This window comes from Cyprinus carpio, chromosome A15 (assembly GCF_018340385.1).
Source record: "Cyprinus carpio isolate SPL01 chromosome A15, ASM1834038v1, whole genome shotgun sequence".
Classification (NCBI taxonomy): Eukaryota; Metazoa; Chordata; class Actinopteri; order Cypriniformes; family Cyprinidae; genus Cyprinus; species Cyprinus carpio.
In genome coordinates, this window is record NC_056586.1 from 16,295,860 (window position 1) to 16,307,706 (window position 11,847).

General features: G+C 37.1%; 1 protein-coding gene across 1 annotated transcript; it reads left to right on the top strand.

The window, feature by feature from the left end:
- The first annotated feature begins 2,187 nt into the window (after window positions 1-2,187).
- LOC109104235 (pre-rRNA-processing protein TSR1 homolog) lies at window positions 2,188-11,363 on the top strand. Its single transcript, XM_042771236.1, has 15 exons — window positions 2,188-2,364; window positions 2,847-2,950; window positions 3,029-3,257; window positions 3,981-4,115; window positions 4,218-4,651; window positions 5,414-5,564; window positions 6,428-6,606; window positions 7,777-8,003; window positions 8,893-9,052; window positions 9,167-9,277; window positions 9,440-9,572; window positions 9,844-9,960; window positions 10,058-10,198; window positions 10,304-10,378; window positions 11,067-11,363. The coding sequence occupies exons 1-15, from the start codon at window positions 2,247-2,249 to the stop codon at window positions 11,243-11,245; spliced, it is 2,493 nt and encodes an 830-aa protein (XP_042627170.1). The 5' UTR covers window positions 2,188-2,246; the 3' UTR covers window positions 11,246-11,363.
- The last annotated feature ends 484 nt before the right edge of the window (window positions 11,364-11,847 follow it).

Below are 11,847 nucleotides of genomic sequence, written 5' to 3' on the forward strand. Positions count from 1 at the left end.
TAACGTTAAAGGTTCATGAAGCGAACCGATTCGCTAAAAAGAATTGGACCAATGCTGCCCTCCTCCTCTCGTCCTGGTTCCTTGAACGCCAGTTCCGCCCTCCAAATGTGGGAAACTCCCACCGGCCCCAAGAGACAGAGCATTAAGCCCCCTATAATAAACAGCTATACAAAAAAATATGTAATTTATCAACATTTAAGACTTTGTTTGCTGGGGCTGCCAGAAACTATGAGGAAAGCCATAAGCTCTGTCATGGACATACATACATTTTTATTTTTTAAAAGAAATATTAAGATATCCCACTCTAATCCATTGACATTTTAATTGCAGCAGTTCTGTAGAGGTAAACACAGACGAAATCAGAGGAAAATGTAATGAAACGTGATTCCTTGAAAATAAGTTGCTGCAGTGCAGCAATGCAACTTCAGCATTATGATTGCTGGAATTTCTTGAGTAATAGGCTACATTTTTAAAAGTGCATCACATGAAGATATCAGTTTAACATAAGTTAGAATCTTGGAAATATGTTTTGGAGATTTACCAATTATGAGACTCCTATATGCTAAACTGACGCTGTAAAGAACTAACACATCATATGATGCTGCTGCTGAAGTCTCCTCAAAAAATGTAAATGTTCCTGATGATTTTTTTTCTGTGTGTCTGAAGGATGAAGTTTGAAAACCCACCAGCACTCACACAGATGGACTTGAAGATAACTAGGACAAGCAGAGCAGAAGTCATAAAAATCAAATGAAAAGGATTACAGCTTGCCTCTGTTGTAAGCATAATCTCAGGCTTACACACTACACATTTCACCTCAGTTTCAACCTAAAAATACAGAGCTGTTGGTTTTCTTGGTATTGCTTAATATTGGTAATCATCATTGTTATGGATCACTAAGAGGTTAAAGCTGATCCCTGGGCAAAATTATTACAGTGATGTCAACAAGCCTGCAAGCAACCAATTGGTAAACGGAGCAGAGAACTAGCGCTCTGGGTTGGTTCTGCAGCAGCCTTGTCTCCCAGCCAATGAGAACGCAGGATGCTGTCACTGTATCCAGGCGAACGGAGGTTTATGAATGGGATTTAAAGAACCATGCTTCATCCTGTTGATGTCATTATAGAGACACTGGTGTGTTATTGTAATTTAACATAAAACAGCAAAGAAATTCTCTAGAGACTAAATGATCCATTTGACATCCCACTTACACTTTACATGAACTCTCGAATGTCATATGTTTAGAGAATATCTTTTTTTTTTTTGTGCTGGGAATGATTTATGATTTCCTCTATGTACATTTTTTTTGTTTTGTTTTTTTAAATGGCTATGGCTATAAATGGAGGACACATCATTTGTTTTCTTGTTTTATGGTTTTTATATAAAATAATACAATATAAAATAATACAACTCAAGAGCATGATTCAGAAACCATGCTGAAATGAAATTGCTCAAGAACAAAAAAAAAAAGGAAAAAAAAAAAACCTTAAGACAGGCTGTCCTGCGTAGATGGTAATGAGAAATTAATGTGCGCTTTATACCTCCCAGGATTTCCTGAGAAAAAGGGGATGTACATGTACTGTAAAATCCAGCTCACAGTCTTTTTTTTTTTTTTTTTTTTTTTTTACAGGGTTTGGTGCCTTTTATTTTTAGGGCAATGGAATGAGAATAAAGAAGGGATCAGGATGCTGGATTCAAACCAGCATGTGCATCAACTTGTGCACTACTCACTGCACCACAGCCCTGACAGCTTGCAGATATATTAATGCTGTAAATAACATCTGCATATGTTTGTCTATTAAGAAATAAAAAAGCTAGACATATAATGTTAAACATATTTTTAAGATTTCATATTCATAAAAAAGTATACATAGGAATACTACCATAATGCATACAAACAACTGATGACAGCCCTTTACTATATAAATCATATATATTAACAAACAAAAACAGGAAAAGTTATTCCCCAACATTATTGCTTTGTTATAAAAAACGACTTTATAATGCTAAAAATCTTATTAGTCCTAAAAAATAGGCTTCATCTCTTTTAAGCTAAATTTTGGGGATTAAAAATGATAATAGCCATGAGATTCACTAGAGATTAACAGGCCTATCTATGTGAGGATGATGCGGCTGATCAACAGTAGGTGGCACGCGCGCACTTTAATATTCAATGGCGATTCTGCAGAAGCAAAGTCAGGCGCGTGGATATGGCGTCATTAAACTTTACATGTGCGGCATGACCGAAAATGGCTGCAGGAGGAGAGCAGCAGCAGGCGCACAGACCTGGAGCATATAAGCAGAAAAACAAACTGCACAAGCATGGAAAACACCGAACTAAAGGCGAGATCGGACGGGAGAACAAAGGTATGTCTGATGAGTTTATTAATAAATACACACGCGCTATCCGTCACATGGGCAGTGCCTGTCTGGCGGAACACGTGTTTAAAGCCCCGAGAAGTGTTCAGTGAGATTTTAGATTAACGTTTTTCTATGCATGCAGTTTATACTTTTAACTTTACCCCTGCTGACAAAAACAACCTTTGCCAACCTAAGATGCTTGATGGTCTGAACTGATTTAAACTGGAGGTCTCTCAGCCTGAGCAGCTCAGAAGTGCCAAAGCCTCTAGAAAACAAGCCTGACCAGGCTGAGAGACCAGCAAACCATCTTAGTCTGGGTTAAATCCCCCCCCCCCCCCACGATGAGCTATAAGAGGCTCTCATAGACCCCATTCATGCTTAGAAAATCATGTGATGTGCTGACCGATTCTGTGCCGTAATCATTATTAAGTGTATTTGTTTATTAATGAAAAGTGCAATAAAGTAAACATGACTCCTAATAAATTTAGGTAGGGTTGCTGTCATGGCTCTCACCAAGAAACAGAGAAGAGAGGTGAAGAAAATGGACCGCAGAAACAAAGCCAACCAGCTGCGGCGCAACAAAAAAGACTCGGTAAAGTAAACGTTAAAGTCTTCTACAGGGTTTACAGACTGGTCATTAGCTGACTCACTCTGTTGATGTTGATGGCAGGTGCTGACAGAGAAAAGGAAACTGGGCAGCAGGGATGGACCCCCTCATCTGGTGGTAGTCATAGCCCTTCACTCAGGAGTGGATGCTGGAGCGGTCACAAAAATACTGAGAGGTGAAGGAGTTGGTGGTGTCGTGCATGAAGATCAAGGGGTCACTGGGGCCAAGGACAGTTTTGGTCTTGTTCTCCCCCGCTTTAAACAGAGATTCATTTTCTACAGGCCAGACACAGGTAATTAAATGCTAATGATGCACGGTGGAATTCCTAACGTCTGACACTATACTGCTTTTACTCCATTCTTCAGTGCCACGTGATTCTACAGAAATCATTCTAATATGCTTATTGGCTGCTCAAGAATAATTTCTTATTATTAATGTAGAAAACACTTGTGCTGCTCGGGATTCTTTGATGACTAGGGAATTTAAAAAGATCAGCATTTATTTGAAATATGAATCTTTATTACATTATAAAAGTGTTTAGTGACACTTTTGCTCAATTTAATGAAAATTATTATTGCCCTCAAACTTTTGAATGGTAGATGTATGAACTTACTAACATTTTTGTAAATTGATTTGCATGAAAAATGTGCTTGTGTTTAGGGATGCACAATATAGCGATATTATATATAATCTAAAATATAGATGCACTATATTGGTACTAAATTAGTTATCAGCTGATACTAGAGATTAGATCACCTTTGTTGTTGTCCTGTTATAGTTTAATAACACTGTTAAATGTAGTCTTTAGCAAGTCTAAAAATAAATTTAGTTTTAAATTATTGTTGTATTTTAATTTAGGCAAAGTAGTATAGATTTTTATTTATTTTATTTTTTATTTTTTTTATAAATATCTGTTTTATGTTTTTCTCTTTATTTCAAGTGTGGCATTAAGAAGGTACATTCTTTTTGGGGCTATGATTAAAGATTGTAAAAATCTTGTTTTGACTTCTTCCAGCTGACTTGCACTCACTCCTGGATGTGGCAAAGATTGCAGACAGTTTGGTGTTTGTCTTGGAGTCAACTGAAGGTTGGGACAGCTATGGAGACTACTGCCTGTCCTGTCTCTTTACCCAGGGCTTGCCAAGTCATGGTAAGATTGTTTATAGAGTTTAGCAGTCATTATGCACAGATATTTAATATAATGTCACAATTGTCCAACCAGAATCAATTCTTCTTCCTCTTTGCCCTGCAGCATTGGTGTGTCAGGGAGTGGCTGATCTAGCGGTGAAGAAACGCACTGAATCTCGCAGAGCACTCTTACGTTTGTTAGAGTCTCATTTCCCAGAGCCACGTCTCTTCTCTGTGAACAGCGAGCAGGATGCCACTTTATTGCTGAGGCACCTGTCAGCACAGAAACAGAGACGGCTGGGCTTCCGCTCTCGCCGCTCACACCTGCTGGCTCAGAGAGCCACATATATACCGAACACCAGCCAGGATGGGACAGGGTTAGGGACCCTCAGCGTGTCAGGATATATTCGAGGCTGTCCTCTGCAAGTCAACAGGCTGGTGCATATCACAGGTCATGGAGACTTTCAGCTCAGCCAGATCGATGCTCCTGCAGATCCTCTACCCATAGTGACAGCAGCTCCTCGCCCGGTGAAGCCAGGACGAGATGTAGAGATGACGGTTAGAGGCTACGTTTTTGTTGAGAGAATTTATTTAGGATTTATTGTAATTTATATGTTCATCTTTTCATGTAAGATGATTTTTGACTTATCAATGTGCAGTTTGTTTATGCATTTATTCACTCTTCATTAATACATTTCATTAAGTTCAGCACCATATCCTAACAGGCACAGCAAGCGATAAAAGCAGTGGTTCTCAAACTTTTTTGCCACAACTATATTTGAAGCCCCTTGCCTCCTTAAGGCATTGAAGGCTTAATGATGCCCTTAATATTAATGGTCCCCTTTAATTATTGGGTTAATGATTAATTATTACTGGTGTGAAGAATTAATAATCAGGATTTTAAAAAGTGATTTATTCACAATTTCTACCTGATTAGATATTTTAGAGCTTGGCTTAGTAGGAAAAAATATATTCATGTCTTCAATGTCTGTGGCATTTTAAGAGTTTTTCAGGTCTAGAAATCACACTTTTATAATTAATTTAAATTTGATATAAATGTTTGAGAAACACTGAATAAAATCCTACATTGAAAACTCATTGGTCTAAAATCCTGATCCATATGACTCTTAAAAATCAATGTTCTGGATGCCTGGGATTTTATGCCGTCATGTAACATTTTCACTTTCATTGTGGATTGACTACTTGATGCTGAAGACATCTTTTGTTGTATCTACTTGATTTATCGTATGATGTTTGTTTAATATTTTGTTTATTAAGATTATGATATATAATCTTATGATATGTTATATATATATATAGGATAGTGGTGATGGAGATAGGAAAGGGGATGTTCGGGTGTTGATGAAAGCAGACCCTGAGAAGAGGGAAAGCCTGCAGGCGGAGGCAGAAGTGGATCCCATGGATGGGGAGCAGACGTGGCCTACAGAAGCAGAGCTGGAGGAGGCAGAAGGTACTACCCTGTTCACACCAGGTTTATTATCATTAATTAAAACTATTGAAAACATTTTGTTAATTGAAATAAAATATAAATATTAGATGAAAAACTTTAAATGAAATTTAGAAATGTTGCCTTTGCAACTAACTGAAATAAGTTTAAGTTGAAACTCTTACATTATTGGAAATAAATACAAACTAAAACCGAAATAAAAAATAAATAAAAATTACAAAAAAATTAAACTAAAATTAAACTAAAAGCCAAAAACATAAAGCTAATTTATAATGTTAATTATAATATAATTGTACATAAATAATAATAAAATAATATTGCATACTGACATCATCAAATCAGATCCGGAAGTCTTTTCGTTTTAGTGTCCAGTGACTGCATTGCAATGTTGCGGCAACCAATAGAAATGAATACATCTGATCCATCTCTTGTGAGATAATTTAGTCAAGTGTCAGCTAGACTGAGAAGTTGATATTAGTGTGAGTGAGTGGCTACATTGTTCTATATGATTTGTGTCTGCCCACATACAGGGATGTATTTGACAGCATTCTGAGTGAGTTCAGATCATGCATTGATAACTCCTCGTCTTATTTATGATATGACGCATTATGCACTGCTGCAATTCATATACAAAGACTTTTCTCTTCCAGAATATTTGTTTTTAGCTCAGGAAGATTGACTGATTGTCAACACAGAATGAGATATTTTTTTTTAGTGGCAGTACATCTGATTTGTGATCAGTGCAACCCACCAACAGCAGTAGACAGCAAGAATGCATATTAGTGACCTAAATGCATAGATAGGAAAATTATGGACAATACTGATATTTTGCAAACTGTTGATGTGATCTGATCATTTATATTTAGAGGCCAGGAAGAACAGGAGAGTGATGAGGGTACCAAAGGGGACCTCTGACTACCAGGCCTCATGGATCATTGATGATGCTGAGCAGGAGGAGGATGATCATGACGTTGACAGCTGTGATGATGATGATGATGAAGATGGAATGATGGAAGATGAAATGGATGGTGATAATGAATCTCAGGTGAGTTTTAGTTATTTTGACACATGCCAGTCACAGGTTTTTAATGAAGCATTTCCTTTAGAGAAGCAATTACTCTGCCATAACCATATACCTGGAAACAGGAAACTGCCAAAATAAATTACACAGCAGCTGTAAACAAGCATGTATATAGATGAGGGATGTGATTTTATTTTTTATTTTTTTTTCCTCATACTAAAACAGATTTTCAGATTTTTTTGTCCTGATATGCATGACCCAAATCAAATGTGTAAATTGGAGGGAAAAAAATGTATTTTGTATTATTATTGTATAGTCATGGGATGGGGCATGTTTCCATTGTTTTTTTGTCTTTAGCTGATCACATGCCTGATTTTAGGCTTCTTTTTATTCTATGAACAATTACACCTCCCCTGGGAAGAAAGCAGGTTTTGTTATGTATGTTGGTTGCTATGGCAGCCTGCGAGGTGGCAGCGGAAGTGACCAATCAGGAGTGAGCTTGGCAAAAGCGGGTTAAACCAAAGTGCATCTAATGCCTGATAATGATTAAAGGTCTAAATAAAATCAGAAGAATGAGATGGAGGGGTGGGCATGGCGTGGGCGGGCGGAACAGTGCATACATGACTGTGCTCTCTGGTGGAGAGGCACTGTTTGTTTTCTCAATGTCTGCTGCTTGGCCTGAGTGCCAAGCATCTCCACGCAACAATAGTGTTTGGAGAGGGAGTCCCAAGAGAAGCCTTCTGTCTTCCTGCTCTTTGGACAGAACTTCCTGTCGAGACTTGTGAAGGGGGCAGTCATTTATTTATACCAGCTGGGCTTGAAAGAACAAGGGGAAGCTTGACATGTATGGAAGCTCTGGTCCATTTATTTTCTTTAATCATAATTAGCATGTGTTTGAAGTCTTGGGGCGCACCAAAGGAGATTTTTTCAATGCAAGATGTTAAGAATAGGGAAGTGGTACTACAGATGATTACAGAGATTATTTTTATTACGGCACCTGCGATTGTTCTACAGGTTGACCCCACAGGGGGGTTAATGCACCCCAGCGGTATGTCTTGTCCTTTTCCCCATCTCAGTCACTCGGCTGTCTGTTTAGTGGACTTCAAAGAAATGGCATGTTTTGTTTGGGTTTGCTAGACTCTATGTGGATGTATGTCTAGAGAAATGTTTTTACATGCTTTTCTTCCTCTCTAAGATGCTGGGTCTGAATGCGCTTCTGAAGGAGATGATGATGACGGGGAAGAAGAAGAAGAGGAGGAGGAGATCAGTTCCACCGGACACACCGGAGCCGATCAGAAGTATGACGAAGGCATAGACGAGGCCGAGGAGGGAGAGGGGCTGAGGAGATACAGAGAGGCACGTGCTGATGAGATGTTCCCTGATGAAGTCGACACTCCGCTAGACGTCCCAGCCAAGACACGGTAAGATCCAGGACCGTTCCAGCCATGTACCCGTTTTGAAATTAAAAGGAAAGTTCACACAAAAAAATTAAAATCGTCTTATTTTATTTGTGGAACTAAAACATTTTTTATAAATGAGATATTTTCCATACAGTGGCAGTTCATAATGGCCTTTAGGGGTGGGCAGATATTAAAAATTTTCAGTACCAATTAAAAAAATATATATTTTCATGTTATGGCCAGTATTAAAATTCAGTACTATTTGGTTAAAATAAATGAAAAATAAATATTTAATTAAAACATCACAATATTTTAATGTTAACCATGAAAATTTGGAAAATCTTTTGGATTTCTGCTATGTGTTATTAAATATATAAAATAGTGTTTTTAAAGATGAAATGAGTATTAGATGATGTTAAATGTAATCTTAATATTACAAATAGCTTAAATGCACATGATCAAATATCCAGTATAGGTTGATATAATGAATAAAAAATAATAATAATATGGCACTACATTACCATTCAAAAGTTTGGGGTCAGTTTTTCTTTTATGCCCACCAAAGCTACATTTGTTTGATCAAAAATATTAAACAGTAATATTGTTAAGTATTAATACAATTTAATATAACTATTTTTTTCTTGTATTATCAGCAGCCATTACTCCATTCTTCAGTGTCAACATGATCCAAATAATTCTAATATGCTGATTTGATGCTCATGAAACATTTCTTATCAGTCTTGCGCTGCAAAGAAATATTTTTGTAACAATATAAGTGTCTTTACTGTCACTTTTGATCAATTTAATGTATCCTTGCTAAATAAAAGTATTAATTTCTTAAACAAAAAAATGGAACTGGTAGCATGCACAAGGTTCCTACTCTGCTCACTACTCTGTTGTGTATGTCCAGGTTCCAGAAGTTCAGAGGTCTGAAGAGTTTCCGTTCTTCCCCATGGGACCCCCTGGAGAATCTGCCTCTTGACTACTCGCGCATCTATCAGTTCCAGAACTTTGAGCGCATGCGTCGCCGAATACTAGCAGAGGCTGCTAACGAGGAGGAAGGAGCAATGGTTTGTAAGGGGGGGGGTTGGGGGGTGGTGTTTCACTGTTTACCATAGAAACATTGGTGTTTTAGTCTTTACCATAGAAATTTATTTGGAAATGTCCACCTTTTATCCCTGCAGGTAGGCTGGTATGTAACGCTTCATATTTTGGACGTTCCTCCCTCAGTAATGGAGAGCTTCCAAACTGGCAAACCATTAGTTCTGGTGTCGCTGCTACCACATGAACAGAAGGTACTTACAGCTTAGAGGATTCTTAAAAACATTTTTATAACTGATTACTTATAAATATTATAATATTAAACTTTCCAGTGTTTCAGTTTTGAAGTACTCAGTTTAAATGCTTTTTTTCACAAGTAGTTGTAGTCAGTATTGAGATAACTGTCTGTTTTGCAGATGTCAGTGATGCATATGTTGGTGAGGCAGCACCCGAGCAACACCGAACCAATTAAGTCTAAAGAAGACCTGGTTTTTCAGTGCGGTTTCAGACGCTTCAGAGCTTCAGCCATCTTTTCACAGCACACTTCTGGTAATAACAGCCTATAGAGATCATCACATTCTTTATATTTAAAGGTCTTTCTTTATAGGACTGTCAAGTCCAGGGCTATGGTTGATTTGTGTCTGAACGTGGGTCATGTGCTAGGCTCAAAATAACAAGATTTTTTTTTTGGGTGAACTATCCTTTTAAACAAGTTATTTTTTTTGGTCTGTTCACATGATGTATCTGACAGGTTTACTCAAGTCCCAATAAATGCCTTTAGTGATATTAAATCTGTTTTTTTTTTTCTTTCTGTTTTCAGCTGATAAACACAAGATGGAGCGGTTTCTGCGTCCTGATGCTCCTACAGTGATGTCTGTCTATGCCCCCATTACCTTCCCTACCACCGGTGTTCTGGTCTTCAAACAGAGAGATAATGGTGGGGAGAATCATACAAAATATTTTAAATCAAAAAGAGAACTGCCTTCATCAGTACAGCATGTGGTACAGCTTTCTTTGTTTTATCTTTACCACAGGTATGCAGGACCTGGTGGCCACAGGTACTCTTTTGAGCTGTGATCCTCAGCGTGTGGTGTTGAAGAGAATCGTGCTGAGCGGACACCCTTTCAAAATCAATCGGCGCTCTGCTGTGGTCCGTTACATGTTCTTCAACAGAGGTGAGAAGGAAGGCATTAGTCATTTCCTGTTTACCTTTAGATGTGTGTGTGTGTGTAGAATGCTAACAATGATTGAGTCCAACACAAAGCATTTCTCTTTTGCAGATGATATTCTGTGGTTTAAGCCAGTAGAACTACGTACAAAATGGGGACGAAGAGGACACATTAAGGAAGCATTAGGTAAAAACAAAATATTAATTATGGAGAAAAACTTTAAATGAACTTAACATTCACAGTGAGACATAGCTCAAAGATTTTTAATCCATATTCAACATTCATTATTGTTGTTATTATTATTATTAATGGTTTATTATTTGTAATCCACAATAATTAATTATTCTTAAAATAATTGTTTAATAATATAATAAATTATCATTATCATTAAGTCATAATATTTTTGTTACAAAATAATTTGCTGTATTTAATTAAGCTTATTATTATTGTTAGTAGTAGTAGTCATTTTATTATTAATTATAAAATAATTATCACTATCAGAAATAAAAGAAATTCCAAATTTGAAATATATTAATTTCTTTTAAAATACATTTATCTTGCCATAAAAATAGCCATAGATGCTGATATGGCAATAAAAATAACACATAATAAATACAAAAGTAATCAGTATTGTTCATAATATTGCTAAAACATAATATTGGTAATTTTTTTTTTTTTAGTTTAAACCTTTACTGGGCAGAAAATATACAGACTTTTATTAGGACTTTGAATAATTGTAACAAAAAGTACTAGCTGGTCTAGTGTTTAATTTATGGGAGAAAAGGGAAAAAGTACATTCTTAAAAAATGTGGAATGTTTGGTACCACCGTCTCAAAGTATGTTATGACTCACCTCTGTTTGTGTGCTTTCACAGGTACTCATGGCCACATGAAGTGTGTATTTGACAATCAGCTGCGCTCTCAGGACACAGTGCTGATGAACCTGTATAAGAGGGTGTATCCGCACTGGACCTACGACCCTTATGTCCCCGCCCCTCTGCCCTGGGTCAAGAGAGAGCAGCCACCGGCCCTCTGTGACATTGACATGGAGTAGAGGCAGGAAGTTATGAACTGAAAGCAATAGAAGCATAACATGACACTGACTGCTTGTGTCACAAGATACTCTAATACTGACTCTGTACTTCAATTGACAATTAAATGTCTATATATAATTTCTGTGCTTGTTTTAGTGTTCTTTAGGCATTTTCCATAAAAAGGTCCTTCAGTGGCCACTAGATGGCAAACAAGTATTAGTGAAAATGGTTTCCACAGAGTAAGAGTTTGACATCAAATGTTAAATGCCTTTTTGAGGCAATTTGACAAGTCTGGGATGTTTTAACGATTACAAAGTAATTGGCATTGCTTACTATTTACAGCCTCAGGTCTACAACCCGTGCAATAATTTCTCAAACACAGAATTTTTTTGTTATTAGTCACTAAATGCATCCTTAGCAGTGTTACAGAGTAGCACAGAAAATAAAAAAAGTGAACTGAAGTGTGATTTTATGAGGGAGGCAGTGATGAAAACCCACGTCTAAATTCTCATTGTAAATACTGTTTTTGCAATCTTTTATTTTTTATAATTTAGCTCAGCCCAAACCAAATGCTGGAATATTATCCCTCTTAAGTATATCCTTAACAACTGCAGCTCTTACT